Source organism: Musca vetustissima, unplaced genomic scaffold (assembly GCF_032173495.1).
Source record: "Musca vetustissima isolate MV318-11 ecotype Yass unplaced genomic scaffold, APGP_CSIRO_Mvet_v1 utg50827, whole genome shotgun sequence".
NCBI lineage: Eukaryota > Metazoa > Arthropoda > Insecta > Diptera > Muscidae > Musca > Musca vetustissima.
The window spans coordinates 30,995-51,112 of NW_026873938.1; the positions used below are offsets into that span (position 1 = coordinate 30,995).

Consider the following 20,118-nt stretch of genomic DNA (forward strand, 5'->3'; position numbering starts at 1 on the left):
GATTTGTGGTTTGGTAAATAATTTTCGGTTAATATTGCGTCATTTGTATGGCGATGCGGCATATTGGTCACCCGGTAGGAAGAAAATACATGACATTGAAAGACGACTACGATGTATGGACAGACGACGTACATCAAGTTGTATGTGTGGCGTGCGTATGAAATTTTAAAGAAAAACAATATTTTTTCTTGACATACATTGTATGGAGAATCTATTGGACGTGTCATACAGTTTGTAACACAAAGTCATATGAAAAAAAAAACTTAATTCTGAAAAGCCGGATGTAAAATTTGTAAAATATGTTTGTTGTTTAAGGTTTGTCTCCGCCATATTAAATAAATGACCTCATTGTTGTTTTAGGCTTTTTACGCATCTAAAACGCAGAACGCTTACAGAGGGTATAAAAATGTCGACTCCATTGTAAAGAATATTCATATATTCACGTGTTTTCCAAAAAAAAGAAGAAGAAGACGCTTCGAAACAAGACAAGAATCTGCTGGATGATGATGAATAAAAAAAGAAGAAAACGCAATGCGTAGACAATAACTTGTTCGCTGATACAACCTCGACCATTTTTCGTTATAGCTGCCGCCGCAACTTCTGGCAATGTCATAAACGTATCGCCAAGTAATCAGTTTTTTTATTTTTGTTTTCTTTACTGTTTTTGGTTTCTTCCAACTTTTATTGATGATGGGTACTTGAGCGATAAAGATTTTTTTGTAGTGCGTACAAGAGCGATCGACACACAGCCATAAACCACAAATGGGGGGAAATACCGATCAGCAAACAAATGACGATAATCAACATGAATTGTTGTTGGTTTTTCACATATCGACATCATCATCATCATTATTTTTTGAATCATTCTCAAGTGTTTCTTCGTTTTGCTTCCACTTTATTTATTTATTTTTTTGTTAATGGTTCTTATTGTAATTCGTCCAAAAAATGCTCATCATGCAATATTTTTGGTTTTTTTGCAATTTTTTCATGTGGTGCACTTCTTCATTGCTGATGCCTGAAAAATAAACTAGCTCATAAATATTAAAGACGACAAATTGTCCATTGTCAGTGAAAAAAGGTCAATTTGTTGGCATTTTTTTTATTACCACAGAGGAGGGAATTTTAAAAAAAATATATATATAATGAAAAACTTGTCTAGTTAAATTATGCGAGAAAATTTTATTGCAAATTATTGTGATTACAGAAAAAAACACAAATATGTTGTAGTTTTTTCATGTTTCGTGTAAACCTATAAACAGCATGAAATATTTATGGGTGTAAAATTACAATTGGTAATAATAATGAAGCTATTGATTAAATGGGCGTTGCCCAAAAAACGCAGACTGATCGATACAGGTTGTATGTTAAGACACTTTTTTGGTAGACCCCTGTTAACCTAGCAGACGAATGTTAAGGAGTAGTTATAAATGACTGTTATGAAAGCCTTACAAATCGTTAATAATTATTTTTTATGGTATGAGTATTAAGAATTATTAATCGAAAATCTCATGAATTGGCTAGAATCTCTTAACACTACTGTTATGACGTAGCCTATACTTCTATACAGACGACTGTTATGACGTCGCCTAATATAAGGCGACTGTGAAGGAGTCTGTATAGACGACTGTTAAGAGTTCTGTGCAAGACGACTGTTGAGGTTTCTATATGTGAGGACTGTAAAGGTTTCTGTAGGCGACGACTATTAAGGCGTCTGTATAGACGACTGTTAAGGCTTCTGTATAGACGACTGTTAAGGCGTCTGTATAGACGACTGTTAAGGCGTCTGTATAGACGACTGTTAAGGCGTCTGTATAGACGACTGTTAAGGCGTCTGTATATATGACTGTTAAGTCGTCTGAATAGACAACTGTTAAGGCGTCTGAATAGACGACTGTTAAGAGGTCTGTGTAAGACTAACAGTCGCCTCTGTAAGACAACTGTTAAGGTTTGAGTATGTGACGGCTGTTAAGGCGTCTGTTAAGTAACTGTTAAGGCGTCTGTTAGATAACTATTAATGCGTCTGTTTACCATGACTGTTAAGGGGTATGTATAAACGACAGTTAATGAACGATAGTACGGACATCTGTTAAGGAACCTTTGTGCGGTTTAATGAGGCTGTTAAGGCATGAGGCTGTTAAGGCATGGTCCAGAATCTCTCAACACTACTGTTAATGTTCCAGATATTACAGGGTATAGGCGACTATCAAGCCCTCTGAACTAACACGACTGTTAAGGCGGCTTTATAGAGACTGTTATGACGTAGCTTATACTTCTATAGAGACGACTGTTATGACGTCGCCTAATATAAGGCGACTGTTATGACATCGCCTAATATAAGGCGACTGTTAAGGCGTCTGAATAGACGACTATTAAGAGGTCTGTGTAAGACTAACAACTGTTAAGGTTTGTGTATGTGACGGCTGTTAAGACGTCTGTTAGATAAATGTTAATGCGTCAATTTACCATGACTGTTAAGGGGTCTGTATAAACGACAGTTAATGAACGATAGTACGGACATCTGTTAAGGAATCTTTGTGCGGTTTAATGAGGCTGTTAAGGCATTAGGAATACTGTTCACGACGACTGTTGAGCCATCTGTATGTTGAGACGACTTTTGAGTCGTCTGTTAAGGAATCTTTATGCGGATTATTAAGGCTCCCTAGTTCACTATAATTAATTTAATCTTCGGTCGTTCACTTCTACAATATGGAACAGCTCGACTGTTAAGCTCTTGGTTCAAGCTACAGCATTTTGGCCGGACCTTTTGATTCTGTCCAATCGAACCAGATCCAACGAAATTTATTTAGCGGCAGTTCAACAACATAGGCCTTTCAATTTTGTGTGGTCTGAAGTCATCGGAAAAATTGAAAAACGAATCATTGTTCACATGTTGACAATACGTGTTCTCACGTATCATCTCCAACCAGCATCTTTTTGAAATCCAAAAAGACCTATCTTGGTACGCAATGATCCCTTTTTTATTCTTTCATATCAAGAGTTAAATAACATGACAACGATTTTCGTTGGCAGATGGTCCTGTTGAAGGAGATTGGTGGAAAACATTATTTGACAACTTGCGCATATTCATGCTGGAGAATATTCCGACTTTCAATATTAGGTCAAAAATATATGTAGCAACTCTCGTAATATTTTATATGAAGAATGTTTGTTATTTAAAAATCTGATCGACAGATATATACCCTTAGCCTATTTAATATCGCATGTAGTAAACTAATCCTGACTTTTGTGTGAGAGGTACCATAGAAGTTGAACCTATATATACCAAAAACGCACAAAATCTATGAGATCATCAAGCTCGACTCGAAAGAGCATAAATAATCCCTTTAATTTTACAATAACATCAAAATTAAAATAGTATCGGAAGTAAAGGGTTTGCTGTTTTCTTCTCTCGAGGTCTATGGCCGATATTGCTATAAGCGACGATAACATTAGCCATAAGGTTATACCCTTAGTCCTATGGCTAATGTTATTGTCGGAGAGGAAGTGCGTGTGTAGAGAAGATTGTTATTTGAAAGGAAAACATACTATCCAGAGTTGGTCCCCAGCGATCAGATTTCAGATAATTAAATACAAAAAATAATTTTTTTGCAAGGTAAATTTTTAGGTTTAAAAAGTTTTTTTTTCAATTTTTTTTCTAGAATTAATTCATCACCTCTAACGACATTTGTCTCAAGCTATCATCTCAGTTTAAAGTCCCACGAAAATGAAATTAATATTTTTAAATAATTTGTATTTCTTCAATTATCACACTTTATAACTAATATAAACAACAAATTTCATGCAACAATTAAATTATCACTTAAACCACAATATAACTGTTATCAAAATGCAACAATATAGATATATATAATTAATTAATAACACATTGACAATTAATGTTGGCAAAATTTAACAATTTTATTTAATTAGTAGTTCAGCACAACATTACGTGGAATATGACGCACTAATTGTTTCGAAATTGCGTATAAAAAATTCGAAAATGCTTTCAATACAACATAAAGTGAAGAGCTCAATTTTGAAAAATAAATTTCACAAGCTAAACAAAAAAATTTTCTTGGACCTTGAAAATTGATATTTAGCTGAAGATATTGCATGTGTGTGGGTTCCCACATGTTTATATTACTCTTCATATTTTTTTTCTTTCTTGCAATTTTGTAAGCTTTATATTATCATTTAAAAGATGTTAATAAATTGTGTCAACATAAATCAAGTTACAACTCATTTATCACCTTCAAAGAAAAAAAGACGTTGGCAACATTTAAAAGGTATTTGAAGTTAACAAAGACACAATGTTAAAATAGTTTAAAAGAAGTGTTAACAAAAAAGCCGTCATTCACTGTTTTTTTTTTTTTTCTTTTTGTGACTGGACAATAGAAAACATTTGTTGGTCTGGTCCATTGGTCTTACACGCCCAATCAAATGTGCTAAATAGTTTGAAGAAAAAAAGGGGAAAAAATCGCCCAAACAAAAAATGTGGTAATTAATTGTCATTTAATTTTTTTTTATGGGAGTATCTTTGTGTGTTGGAGTCCCAACCCAAATTGTCTTTAGTATTACAAAATCATCATCTGATGATGATGGTTTTTTGAAATGCCTAAAAATTGTAATAAAAATGAAGTTTTTTCCTAACACAAATTAACCGCATCGGCAATTTTGATTTGATTCGATTGAGTTACAGCATAAAAAGCTAGGCCTATTTAATTAGTATTTCTCAAGGTGTTTTTTATTAACTTTTAATTGAATATTATTCGGTGGTGGGTTTGGCGTTTCGACCATCACTATTTTGAAAATTGAGACAAGTTTTTATTAAGGGGGAAACACATACGAGGATTCAGTCCTGACCTGTTACGTTGGCTTTGTATGAAATGTCAATTTATAAAGGAATATCAGAGTCATTCCTTTATAAAGGAAATGAATTTTTTTTCACAGTAAATTTATGATTGCAACAGCGAATTTTTTCATTTTTTCACCTCTCTTCATTGAAAACTTGTTAGTGTGTAACTCCATTCATTGCTGATTGTTATTTAATGGCGTATTTATTTTTTAATTAATTTTTCAACATCACCTCTTCTATAAGTTAATAGTTTTTGTGTTATTGTTGAATCATTTTTATTTCCGTATTACAAACAGCCTTCATTAGTTCGTTTTCAAAATACGTATTTTGTTTGTTTCCACTAAACCAGTTATTGTGATTCACATAGGAAAAATATTTAGAAAAAAATTAGGATAAAATAAGTAAAAATAGATTTGAAATAAATGTAAACAAATTTTAACCTCGGACTTATGATAAATCAAAAGCTATTAAACCCGGAAGTAGGAATGATCGTAATTTACGAGGAGTAAACAAATTTAAAAAAAAAAAAAAAAAAAATCCAATATCTTTTTCAAAATATTTAGAATATACAGAATGATTTTTAATTCTAGAATCAAGGTATTAATGACACAAATGTCCCATGTCCCATTTTTATTCTACAGTTCTACATTTACCCTGTAGTAAATGAATCTTGGGAATAACTAGCTATATTCTCTATCCTACATATTTATTAACAAACCAATCCATTTATCATATACATATATTTATATGAATATCTACTGACAGAAGAATTTCTATATGTCTGAAATATTTGGAATACCATTTATCGACTGAAGAACTACCTTCTTAGGGGTCGCATAAATATATCATTAGTTCTTCTATAAACAGACGATCTGATAATAAGCTACCATTACAACCAACATTGTATTTAGCATTTATAACGAAATAATTTGGAAAATACATATGCGAATTTCGTACCACCTATACAGAGGTCGGTAAGAGTGTCTGAAGTACAAAAAACAATGGAATTCAAAACTACTCACAATCGTGTGAGTGGAAAGTCGGCGGTTGTTTGCAACCGAATGAAATTATGTAATAAATGCAATTATGAAAATATTAGGTTGGGGAAATACAGATGGCTGCACTGATAAATTTCTCGTAAAATATCGATGAAACAATTTCAGATTTATGCTCGTTGGAAAGGTGACATTTCGACAATTATTTTGCTGTTTTTTGTTTGTTGCATTCATTTGTGAGTTACAGGGTGTTAAAATGGAAGTAAACAAAGAGAAAAATTCGGTACATTTTATAGTTTTTCTTTGGCAAAGGCGAAAATGCAAGACAAGCGGTTAAATTTGTGAATGGTGTTTATGGCTCCGATACTGTAACAGCCAATTATGTAAAATTTTGGGAAAAGTGATCGAAATTATCGCCCAGGAGATAAAAATCTACCATAAAACAGTTTTAAACCATTTTCAGTTGACCAGAAACGACCAGAATTGGCCAACAGGAGAGGTGTCGTGTTCCACCAGGAAACGTTAGGCCACACACATCTACAGTGACTCGCTAGAAACTTCGTAAGCTTGGTTGGGGAGTTTTAATGCATCCGCCATACAGTCCGGAGTGTGCACCAAGCGATTATCATCTTTGTCTTGCATTGCAAAATTTGTTTAATGATAAAAAATTTTGTATCTAGGGATGATTGTGCAAATCGACTACTAGAGTTTTTTGCAAATAGGGAGCAGGACTTCTATGAGAGACGCGTTATGAAGATACATTTAAGGGAACCCCCCCATTCTCGATTTTAATTTTTCAAGATTTTCAATGGGCTGTAAATCAATACCAATGCTTGTTAAGGTTTGTAACTTTGCACATATATAATTGAAGATTTAAAAGAGAAGAAAAATAATTTACAAAAAAATTTTGTTATTGTTTTATGTTGGCTTTATCCTAGTTCATACGAGAGAAACGTTGCAAAATTTGGAACCGATTGGGTAATTAGTTTTTATACCCTTCACCACACTGTGGTACAGGGTATTATGTCTTTGTGCATATGTTTGTAACAGGCAAAAATAATCAAGATATACCCATGGTTCCTTTTGAGAATATGCATAGAATCACTTTCTGAATCGATTTATGCATGTCCGTCCGTCCGTCCGTCTGTCTGTCCGTCTGTCCATGTTAAATTGTAAACAAAGTACAGGTCGCATTTATGATCCGATTTGGATGAAATTTGGCACAGCTCATTTGTTTGGCCCAAGGACGAACCCTATTGAAATTGGGAAAAATCGGTTCAGATTTAGATATAGCTCCCATATATATTTTTGCCCGATTTACGGACTTTAGACCCTGAAAATCTTTCGATTTGCACGAAATTTGGCATAGCGTACTGAATTGAGCCACGAAAGATGTGTGCCAAGTTTCGTGAAAATCGGTTCAGATTTATATATAGCTCCCATATATAGTTTCGCCCGATTTACGGACTTTAGACCCTGAAAATCTTTCGATTTGCACGAAATTTGGCATAGCGTACTGAATTGAGCCACGAAAGATGTGTGCCAAGTTTCGTGAAAATCGGTTCAGATTTAGATATAGCTCCCATATATAGTTTCGGCCGATTTTTGGTAAATGGCGTACCAAAGACCCTATATATCTTTCGATTTGCACGAAATTTGGCATAGCGCACTGAATTAAGTCTAGAATGATGTGTGCAAAGTTTCGTGAAAATCGGTTCAGATTTAGATATAGCTCCCGTATATATCTTCCTCCGATTTAAGGTAAATGGTGTACCAAAGTCCTTATATATCTTTCGATTTGCATGAAATTTGGCATAACGTACTGAATTGAGGCTAGAATGATGTCTGCCCAGTTTCGCGAAAATCGGTCCAGATTTAGATATAGCTCCCATATATAGTTTCGTCCGATTTCATGTTAATGGTACCCCAAAGTCCCTATATATCTTTCGATTTGCAGGAAATTTGGCATAACGTACTGAATTGAGCCTAGAATGATGTCTGCCCAGTTTCGAGAAAATCGGCCCAGATTCAGATATAGTTTCGTCCGATTTCATGTAAATGGTGCACCAAAGTCCCTATATATCCTTCGATATATTTGGATAGAGCTTCCATATATATTTTCGCCCGATTTTAAGTAAATTGGACATCAAACTCTTCATGCTAGTCAGGTTGACATCAAATTTTGCACAACGTACAAAATTGAGCATAGAATTACGTAGTTGCGTTTTCTAGAAGTACAGACATAGCCCAACAGATAACCTATTTATATTTGATTGAAGTCGATTTATATAACTTATGGATATATAGGTAGATTCACATTTAGATAAATATCACATATTTTATTTCATCCAATTTCATGTTAATAGTCCTGTTTAATATATCCATAGTGGTGAAGGGTATCATATAGTCGGCCCCGTCCGACTTTACTACTTTCCTTACTGGTTGAGTTATCGTGCCCGCCATTCGCAAAAAAATGTTTAGAGCAAAACGCGTTTAAAGTTTGAGAAGCCCTTCAGCCGTCACTTGATACTGACACAATAAATCGGATATATCTTCAAGAGTTCTTGAGATTTTCACTTGAAATTTTGTAGGGACATTCTTTAATCAGTGTAGATTCGAATTATATCAACAAAAATTTTGACCCCGAGAATGGGGGGGGGGGGTCCCCTTAAAATGGTTACAAATCATTCAACAAATCCGGTGCATATTTGGAGGCCCTCTATATACGGACAACATTTAAGGTTGTTTTGAGAAGTACTTTGGGACAAAATAAAAAAAAATACTATGGAGTGCAACTTTAGATATTCTGGAGATAAACTCCTTTCCTAGGAATTTTTTGAGGACATGTTTATCATTATACCCAGAAAACATTTGGATAGTATTTTAACCCACGTACTCACGTTCCAGGATACAACAATTTATCATATAAGATAATATCTATTACTATCTCTTCCTATGGTTCTACGGACAGAATACGTTTTACTCGATTTCTATAGGCATTCGACTTTATACAGATTTTTTATAGGGCATATAGGAGAAACCCTTCGGCAGAACACATTTATTGAGCAAATCCAATATTTTTGGACTATCTAGAAAATACCTCCTATATGTTCCTTAATTTGTAACCTTCTGTAGATATATTCCTATATCCAGGGAAATCTCTGTATGTTTCTTGTAACTAAAAAGCCATTCATGGAGAATGGATTGGAAACAATGTACACAAGTTACGGCGTTTCCTTTACCTTTCCTATATTAATTTCTTCTATGTTTGAGACATATAGAATAATGTTTACTCAATTCATATTAAAGTAATTTACCGCCACTACTAACTCAACAAACAGGACATAATTTTAGAGGTTATTCATAGCACTCTGTCCTTCTAATCTCAACATACCAGACATATTCTATTAAGTCTACTTTTCTGTTAGCAAATACAAATTTTAATTCTCTTTTTGGTAAAATCCTAATGGGTAAAAATCATTACACGATTTTCTCTCACAAATCAACGTAATTGCTGTTGGGCGCCACTACAAATTTCAGGATCAGCTCCCTATGAAATTTAATCAAGGAGTACCCTAAATTGTTTAATAGTTCTTCTGTGTTGATCCTACTTTAATTTCGATTCAAATGGCTTCGAACTATGCCTTATGATAGTCCTACAGCATTGTCGTATGAAGATGACTTCCCGTCATAACATTATTTATATGGGTGTTCATTTCGGGTATTATTCTGTATGCTACCAATGTTCCGTATTCCAGAATATTAGTTCAGAAGAAAAATTACGTTTTTATATCCGACTTATTTTGTATTTTATTATATATTAATTCTTATTAATATTATAACGGTTTACTTTCCTTTGTCAAATTCCTTAATTTTTCCATTCAATTTTATTTTTGTTAGAAATTCACAACTTTCAAATTGGGTTCTTTATGATATTAATTTAATTAATTAGACATTAGCGAGATGAATGAATGCAACGTCAACAGAAAAATTAAAATTTATTTATAAAAATCTAATTGAAATTTCATATAAACACACATACCTATATTTAGTTTTGTACCAAATATTAGACATCATCAGCCTAGTGTGTTAAATGTAGCAACTGATTTTATACATATCTTATTCTCTATGAGTAACCTCTTAAAAAATGTCTTCAAGGACATATTTTCTTAAATTGTTTGTAATAAATACTTATATGGTATTAATAGACAACTAGTTTCCAAAATTCATTTTTATAACATTTTTTATTTATAACAACGGTTTGATTGAATATCGATTTCAAATTATATCTTTACAGCCTATTTAATGGGTGGCATTGTTGGTTTTGGTGTTACCGGTGGTGCTCATCGCTATTGGACTCATCGTTCGTTTAAGGCGAATTTACCATTGCGTATTATATTGATGCTGTGCTATACGGCAGCTGGTCAGGTAAGTGTTCAAACGTATTCAAAACAAGCATTTTTTATTTTTAAATTATTTAAATAGGTATATTTGTATGCCTATATGTGGGTAGTAAAAGAAAACGTCCCTGAAATGCATCTAAGGCAGATTGGATTTCAAGGGGAATTGGAAAAAAATATTATAGCCAAAAATAGTTGATCTGGGAATAAACAATTTTATATTGAAATAGATAAATCCTAAAGATCCAATTTCTTGTGGGGAAAATAATATCAAGATATTGCAAATTTTGTACCTCTAAAATACATAATTTTTATTTCATATTGGTCAGACCTTATTACAACAGAATATCATATAGAATACATATTTTCAAGAATATAAAATATTGTGGGCCTATATGGCAGTTTTCTACCTCTAAAATACATAATTTGTATTTCATATTGGTCAGACCTTATTACAACCGAATATCATTTAGAATACAATTTTTTCAAGAATATAAAATATTGTGGGCCTATGATTTCAATTTGAAATGTTTATGATTTTTAATTTCCAAGACATGATAGTTACGATGACTGTATGCATGTCCGCTTCAATAGATGTAGGCATAAACAACAATCATGCTTTGTGTTAGCTATAAACTATGTAGTTTTTATTCGTTACGATATTACCTACTGTGTTAGAAATCCCATTATAGGATGACATTAAAAACAATGTTCAGTGTAATGGTGATGATGACATTTGCCTATGAAATTGTCATAAAAATTAATGACCAGCCTAATGATGAAGATTATGTTTTTGCTACTGTCGTTAGGCAATAGATGTTGCAAAAGTAAAAAATTCAAAGAATTTTGTTTACGGAATCTCAAAATCTATTTTTATGGATATTAAAATGGGTTAATGTGGATTTGACACACTGTTAGACATAAAAATATTTTTTAAAAAGAAATAATTTCTGAGCTCTAAACAGCAGAACTTTGCCCTACTTCTTATAGAAAGCCTTTTATTGGGACACCTGCCCACAGAAGAACTGGAAGTGTCTCTATAGAAAATCTAGTGGGGTATTATCCGAATAGAAAACCTAGGGAAGTAATTCCGTCTTTGGAAGATCTCTACAAATCTTAATATGTATCGAAGACGTAGACATGGCCTGTAGAACATATTTGGATCATAAATGAATTTTATAGAAATAATATTAGTTCCATAAGTTTCACCCTGCCAAACGTTTTAAATCCATATAAAATATCTGAAATATATCGGAACTTTTATATGAGGGCTATGTCATGGTAAATTCTTGGTAGCAATTTACCAACCCAGAGAGTCTACAGAAAGATGAGACCTTCTGAAATAATTCCGTTATCGCGAAGATCTATACAAGGCATACTATCAGAAGAAGTCTTAGAGTTGGCTTGTAGAACATATACGGTTCATAGAAGAATTTAAACAAAAATCCGCTAAATTGGATTTTACCAAACATTTGAAAGCTTCGCTATGAGGTGGATATTGAAAATACCTACATATCGATTGGGACTTTCATATTAGGGCTAATCCATGGTAGATTGCTGGGAAAAGAAAATAAAATACCAACCTAGAGGAGTCATTACTCCTATAGAAGACCTTCAGCAGAAATTCCGTTCTCGGAACATATATACCAGGCTTCCCATAGAAGTCTTAGAGACAATTCGATCCATAGAATAATTTTATGATGTAGACATTCAAAATTTGATCGGTACTTTTATATAGAGAAGCGTCCTCGGAATATCTATACAAGCCATCTTATCCAAAGAAGTATTGAGTTTTACAGTGTCGTACTTTTTATACCCCCCACTTCATGAGGTGGACATTCAAAATACCTACAATAGATCGGACTCAGATTGGAAATTTAGGTTGGGTCTGTCGCCTGACCTTTGTAGAAACATCGACTTATATTGAAACATTTCAGTGAAGACAGTGCCTACTCGCCAAGATTTCGGAATGCCAAAATAGTCCCTTCGGTTTGAAAATGCTCTTAGAAGCGGGCATTTATATAGGACATATACCCAAAAATCACCGAAGGAGGGTTTCTATGTATAGAATACAGTTAGAAGGTTTTTTGTCTATAGACGGCTTGAAGGAGGTATTCTGTCTAGAAGGCCTGAAAGAGGAATACTGTCTAAAGAAGACATGAGGGAGGCATTCTATCAATGGAAGACCTGAACGAGGTTTTCTATCAATGAAAGGCCTGAAGGAGGTCTTATATCAATGGAAGCCTTGAAAAACATCTCCTGCCTTTGGACGACCCGAAAGAAGAATTCTGTCTAATCTGAAGGAGGTCTTCTGCCTATAGGAGACATGAAGAAGGTCTTCTGTATATAGAATACCTAAAGGAGGTTTTGTATCTATAAAAGTCCTGAAGGCGTTCCTCTGTATATAAGTCTGTCTATATAAGACCTAATGGTGGTCTTTTGTCTGTAGAAGACCTGCATGAGGTCTTATGTCTACTGAACGGGGGTATTCTGCCTATTGCAGACCTCTGTATAGACGCGTAGAAAGAATTCCGTATACAGGAAAACTACAGAATTTTTTTTTTTTAATTCCGTATACAGGAAAACTACAGAATATTTTTTTAAAATACCTTTTTTATGTCTTCTGGCTCTAGATGATAGGTCTTCTGTTTATTGGAGGCTAGTTGCTGATCTTCTATATTAAAAAAAAACTGTAGAATGTCTTCTGGAAATACAGAATGAGTTCTGCCTTTAAAAACTCAGAATGTTTTGTGTCTATTAAAGACCTTCAAAATATATAGTAGTCCTCAAGAAGATATTCTGCACGAAGAAAACACCCAGAAAATGTTCGGTATATGGAAGAAATTCTGTTTTTCGAGATCCCCTGAGGGTCATATATATAGAAGATCTTCATATGACCCATAGAAGGTGTTCTGCAAATAGAATATATAAAGAAGTCTTATTAAAGTTCCTCCATCTGAAGAAGAGTTGTATGAGTACGAACTACAGATTATCTTCTGTGTATTAACGCTCTGCAGAAGGTTTTCTATCCGTGCTTATTAAATTAATTTTTATTAATTTAATAATTTAATTTTCTCTTTTCTCCCTTTTCACACCCACAGAATAGCCTCTACGATTGGGTACGTGATCACAGAGTACATCACAAGTATTCGGAAACCGATGCTGATCCTCACAATTCAAATCGTGGCTTTTTCTTTGCTCATGTCGGCTGGTTGATGATGCACAAACATCCTGAAGTGTTGAGACGTGGTCGTCAATTGGATATGAGCGATGTGTTGGCTGATCCTGTTGTTCGTTTCCATGAGAAATATTTCATTCCATTGAAAATGTTGTGCTGTTTCATACTTCCCACTGTGATTCCCGTCTACTTCTGGGGTGAGGAGTGGTACATCAGCTTCATTATGCAGTGTGTGTTCCGTTATGTGTATTCGTTGAATTTCACCTGGTCGGTGAACAGTGCCGCCCATTTGTGGGGTACACGTCCCTATGATAAGTAAGTTGACACGGAGGAGAAGGACAGAGGGGCTTTATATTTATGTTTTTCTTTCTTTTTTCTCTCTTTACAGGCGCATCAACCCCAGAGAAAATGTTTTGGTTTCATTCGTCGCCATGGGTGAGGGCTGGCACAACTATCATCATGTCTTCCCCTGGGATTACAAAGCAGCTGAATTGGGCAAATACTCCTTGAATTTCACCACTATGTTCTTGGATGGCTTCGCCAAGCTGGGTTGGTGCTGGGACCGTAAAGAACCCACAAAGGATTTGGTTAAACGTACCTTGGATAAATATGGTGATGGTACCCATCCCTCAGTCGCCGATGCTGAACACGACCATCATCATGAACATTTGCCTGAGGTGCCCGATCCAGAATACGAATGTGATGATGATGCCGAATCGTCGAGTACAGAGAGCACAAAATTGGATGAAAATGAAAATCTTTCAAAGAAAATGATTTTAGCTTAAGTAAAGTCGCTGAAGAAAGGCAGGAAGCAGAATATCCCCCGTGACAAAGAAGAAGGGGATCATTTTTATAATTTGACTATAATTTGTGTGGGGCCAATAGCAAACATACATATATCGTATATACTATACTTATTTATATCTAAATATATATTTTTTAATAATTATTTAAAAAAAGACAAACAAATATTTTGTATATTGGCCGAAAAAAAAACAACAACAACAGTGGCGTGGCTTGAAAATAATTTCATCATCATGGCCAAGGTTTCTTGGCTGGCTGAGGGCTGCTGCTGTTGTTGTAAAATTTCTCTAGAAATACGGGTTTTGATCATTTACATCGCTCTCAAGAAAACCGACAAAAACATAAAAAAATATTTAATTTATAAGCAGGGGTACAATGATGCAATTCACACACAAACACATACCAACAAAAAACAAAAACATTATTAGTTTTAGTGGTGAGCACTTTTTCTTCTTTGAAACACACACACACAAATCAAACAAACAAACACACATACATACAAAAAAGTAAAAGCGCTTAAAATGATTCATTAAAAATAAATATTTTTTGCTTATTATTATAATAATATTATTATTATTTGATATTTTTATTTACATTATTATGAATATGAATAAGCAACATATTCATATTCATACATATTACATACATACACACATTTTTGTTATGCACCACTGTCTCGTTAAGTATGTGTGTGTCTGCATAAAACTTTTAGTTTTTAAGTGAATTTGTAATAGGTTTAGTAGTGATGTTGATGTGGGCGCCAGTAGCCTTCTATCAAAGATAAAATAAAAAAATAAAATAAAAAATTAAAAAAAAATATAAATTTTAAAATTATTTTACATTTCTTGTTATGTTTTATTAATTATTGAAACAATTCACGTGGGATATTTGTAGCTGCAAAGCAATTACCATTATCTATATATCTAACCATCATCCCGAACATTGGAACCACATATCAAAAATGTATCAAGAAAGAAATAAGTAAACTGTGAAAGTAAAAAAAAATTAAAAAAAAAATTAATAATTTATGTTTTATTTCCCATTTTGGATTGTCATAGTTATACTCGTAAGGCAACTAAATTCTGAAGCAACAACAATTCTATTTTAGATGGAAACCTTTGGTTAATAGCAGTGAACATTTCAAGACGACGTTAAGTTCGAGCCGGTCCGACTTTTTACACTCTCCACATGATGATTCAAAAAACAAGATTATTAAAAAATTCGTATTGTGTGTAATAAGTTGTTTAACCATTGAAAAAGTTATATTACGAATTGAGTACACGGGGGACATGGTGTTTTTAATAGCCCCCATAATAAATACACATCGACCTACATTGAAAACTTTCTGGACCGAAGTATCAAATTCAGCAATAATCTAGGATGCAAAATTAGCAACTTCGTTTGAAAATTCGGCTAGGTATTGGACACAATATGGACCTATATAGAAAATATTCTGCAAGACCCCAAAATGAGCCAATTTGGAGGAGAATGCAGCCACAGTTTCAAAATACCGTGAATGCGCCGTAAGCATCATGTGGTGGATATGACAAAACATTATCAAATAATTTCTGCAAAGTTTTTTGTTTAATTTCATTGAAATCCGTATGTTCGTGTGTTTGTTATAATCACACTAGCCTCTAAACGAAATATGATAGATCATCAAAATGTTCCATAGAGCTGTCTTTTGTCTCCAGGAATGTCAAGATCGAATATGAACTATATCGGTCCACGTTTAGGCATAGCCACCGTACCTCTTAGTTTTCGGTATGTTGGAGTTCTTGAGCGCGCTATTCAAGCGAATACGTTGAAATTTGGTACAATGGATTCTTATTGGGTACGAAATGTCTTCACAAAAAATTGAAAAACAAACGGTACCTTCCCAATTTTCGATATTTTGGGGTTCTTGAGAGGGGTTTTCAACCGAATTCGCTGAAATTTGGTACAACAAGTTCTTATTGGGTACATCAATTCATACATATGTCCTCGGTGACCTATGTCAAACTCCAAACTCTGTAACCTATGACTCTCATCCGACATAGGACATTAGCAATACCAAGGGGATACCCCATTCTCGGTTTCAAAAAAAATTGAATTTTAAACCCTGAGCCTTATGGCTTATTTAGAGCAAATCCCTTTCAGACAATATAAAGTCGATTTACAAATGTCCGTCCATGTGTCTGGCTGATGCGTACGATAACTCTCAATATTTATAATGTAATCCGGATTGGATCCAAATTGTCCGCATAGTAACATTTCATTCAAATTATGTTCCAATATGGGGAAAATCGGTCCACTCCTACTGGAACCTCCCCCACTAAATTGTCAAAATTGTACTGAAAATGCATTTTATAATATCATGTGAACAGAGCATCCGATTCAAATCAAACTATTGCTATTTATACCCTACACAACTATGTTGTCAGGGTATTATAGCTTTGTACAGCCCCAAGAGTTTGTATACCAATTGTCATATTTCGACTAGCTGAGTCGATCTAGACATGTGCGTCCGTCCGTCTGTCCATTATAATTTGTAAACACGATACTGGCCAAAGTTATGGACCAATCTTCACGAAATTTTGCGTGTAGGATGGGTTCTGGCCAATGAAGACCCCTATTGTTTTAATATTTAGGGGATGAAATGGACCAAATACTAAATTTTTGACGGTTTATCTGGTTGCTCCAGAGGCCGCAATTATGGTCTGAACATCGCGAAATTTTACATGGAGAATGGGATCGGACCAAAGAATAGACATAACTGTTTTGATAAAGATCGGTCAATATTTAGCGGGTCAAATAGACCCTGACTTTTGTGTAAAAAATGACAAAAATTGGATTGGATTCTATAGGTCACAGTTATAAGCCCATCATCACCATACAACCCACGCTGAAGTCAATCTGGACAAGTAATAAGAAGGGCTGTACTGAATATTAGTAATATTCGGAAAATATGTCAGTGTATGGAAGATGTGCTGTTGAACTCTAATCGGGCAAGAGGGTGCAAATGTCACGAAATAGTTCTCAGGCTCGGAATAAACTTCTTTAGAAAGATAGAACTCCGTCGTAGTTGTGTAGGGTATCGTAAGGTCGGCCCCGTCCGACTATACTGCTCCGCTTACTGGTCTTCTTCTAGTACCTCCCCCAAAACTTTGAAACTTTGCAAATCGTTTATAAAACGAAAAGAATATATCAAATTTCAATCAAACGTTAGTTTTCGTAATATTTTACCTAACCTAGATCGAATCCAAAGATGGAACGCATCCATGTTCATGTTCCATCCCGTATTAAAATAAAAGATCACCTAATCAAATTTTCTAACAACATTTTAAACGACTAATATCGCCGAATGAAAATGGTATTCCCGGATGCTAACTTCTGATTAACTGATATAGATTGACAACAATACTGTGAACAGTGGATAAATGGAAACAAATTTTAAAATTAAATCTGAAATTCAAGTTAATAAAAAAACACACACACAAGTTAAACCCAACATGAAATGCTCTCAAAACATTCGAAAATATTTGGGAATGTCGATCCTTATTTTCTGATGCATAGAATTTTTTACCGACGAAATTGTTTTAGGATATTTGGTATTCATAGAAAATACTGAACAATTGTGGGAACATCTAGATCGGCAAATAATTACCTGTAATAATATAAAATTACAATCACAAGCATAGTTATATTTTTATAACTACCACATATTAAAGAAAACCTTAATTTCCCAAATTTTTAACACATAAAGATAATAACAAATAATCGTAACCTCAATGACACATTTACAATGTTTAATTAATTTACCGAAATCACTAAACTTGAACTTGATTTTCAATGTTAATGGCCAGACAGACAATTGTCATAACAATTTCTAATTTTACCTGATGTCGATTCTATAATTCGAATATTATATAATTTCGATTGGAAGCCGGCTACCAAAAACATATTTGGGGGAAAACAAGATTTCATTGTTTGATAACCGACCGGAAAACAAAACAAGTTAGCCAAATAAATGACAACAAATACCAACAATGACAACAATCATATTCAAATTAGGTGCACAATAAAACAAGCGGCGGTGTTGAATGAATGCAGTTAATTTTGGGTGCATCAACGGTGGTTAAGCACAATGGGCGACATTTTGTTTAAATAAGAAATATGGTTTAAAGAAATATTTATCCAAAAAGAATTGCCCAAAATTCAAACTTATTTTTAGATCATACGGGACATTTAAATATTCAGAAAATTAGGCAGGATATTTGTATATGTGCTAAGTAAAAAACGGGGGCCATTTTATTGGGTAAATACGGCTAAAACCTTCAATATACCGAAAATGGGACGAACCCATTAATGGAGGCTATGGATCTGTATGGACAATTTTTTGCAGATATATTTTTCACTATCCAAGTGCCTAGAATGTCAAATTACAGCCATTTGCTTGGAGTATGTGGTTATAACCTTCAACATACTCAAAATGGGGCGGAAACTTTCTATGGGGGCTTTGTCAGATCAGGGTCTTATATTGAAAAATGTCCACTAAAATGTTTTCATTTTCACCCTCCAAAAACCGGAATAATAAATTACAGCCACTTCGAAATGAGTCAGAACCATTATCTGGGGGGCAATCCATGCTAACAATTTTCTCACCATCACCCTCCAAAAACCCCTAGGAGCTCTATTATCAATACTGCGATCTCTAAAACATTGTATTTCATCAGCGCTTCGAATAGTACTTCCCAGAATCGGGCAATAATATTCCAGAAGCGGTTTAATTTGTTAATCTGTATCGAATTCATTTAGTTCCATAGTTCATTTTAGTTCACTATTTTATTGGTACACATCAGTTCATTCGGTTAATTCTGTCGTTCATGCTTCTTCGTGTTCATTTAAAGACGCAATGGGATCAGGTTTGAAACATAGGATTTAAAAACAACGAATTTTACATGAAGAAGGCTCAGATGAACAATGGGAATATTTGGAATACAAGGAACGAGGTAAAAAAGAGAAAAAATAGCGACTGGTGCAAAAGGAACTAGTTGAACCAAAGAGTCGGACCTATATCTGAAAGTTACTTATGAAAAAGGAGCCAATACATTTTCGACTATAAGGGATCGAATTCAATAAATTATTTATAGCTGATAACACTCTCCGATGAGAGGATAATAAACGATTGTGTTGTGAAGAACTAGGTGAACGGAAGATTCGAACCTAGTACAGATAGTTCATTTCACGGAATGGATTTTTCGAACTAGTTCGTTCCGGAAAGAAACATCATCTAGTACATCCTTGACTATAAGACATATAATGTGACATCAAATGAACGACTGGAGCAAACTAGTTCCGACATGAAACATGTATACAACACCCTCAATAATAAGAAATCGAATGCGACGTATTACCCTTAGCTGCTGCACGGCATTCTCGGATGACTGGGCATAGTAGCAATAGTTTCTTTTCGGAACTAGTTCCGTTGAACTAGTTCGTTCATTGACTATACGAGTAATGCGACCTATTAAACTTCGCTGCTGCCAGTCATTCTCGGATGAGAGAGTTTTGAGGTGTATTTTCGTTGAACTAGTTCATTTCGGAACGAATTGAAGTCGATAAACCATCGGCTTCAAAAAAAACCCAAAAATAAAAAAAATATAAAGCTGTTAAATAGCATGATCTAGGCAGCCAATCCTGGTCCCCAAAACTCGAAATACTTTTTGAAACCACATGCCCTTCACAAAAGAAATCTGATTACTATTTCACGATACCGAACAATATTGATTGTTTGGGCTTGATCTGCCTCATTTTCAATAAAAAAAGGGGTCCAATGATTCCTCCAGACCAAAAACCACAACAAACAGTGACACGTTAAAGACGTATTTGTTTCTCGTAAATTAT

General features: G+C 34.2%; 1 protein-coding gene across 1 annotated transcript; it reads left to right on the top strand.

The window, feature by feature from the left end:
• Positions 1-10,143: 10,143 nt before the first annotated feature.
• On the top strand, positions 10,144-14,213 carry LOC133329161 (acyl-CoA Delta-9 desaturase-like; the record flags this gene model as incomplete). Its single annotated transcript, XM_061537658.1, has 3 exons — positions 10,144-10,278; positions 13,352-13,743; positions 13,817-14,213. Coding segments are annotated over 3 exons (924 nt in total), but the record flags the coding sequence as incomplete, so codon positions are not given.
• Between the last annotated feature and the right edge of the window lie 5,905 nt (positions 14,214-20,118).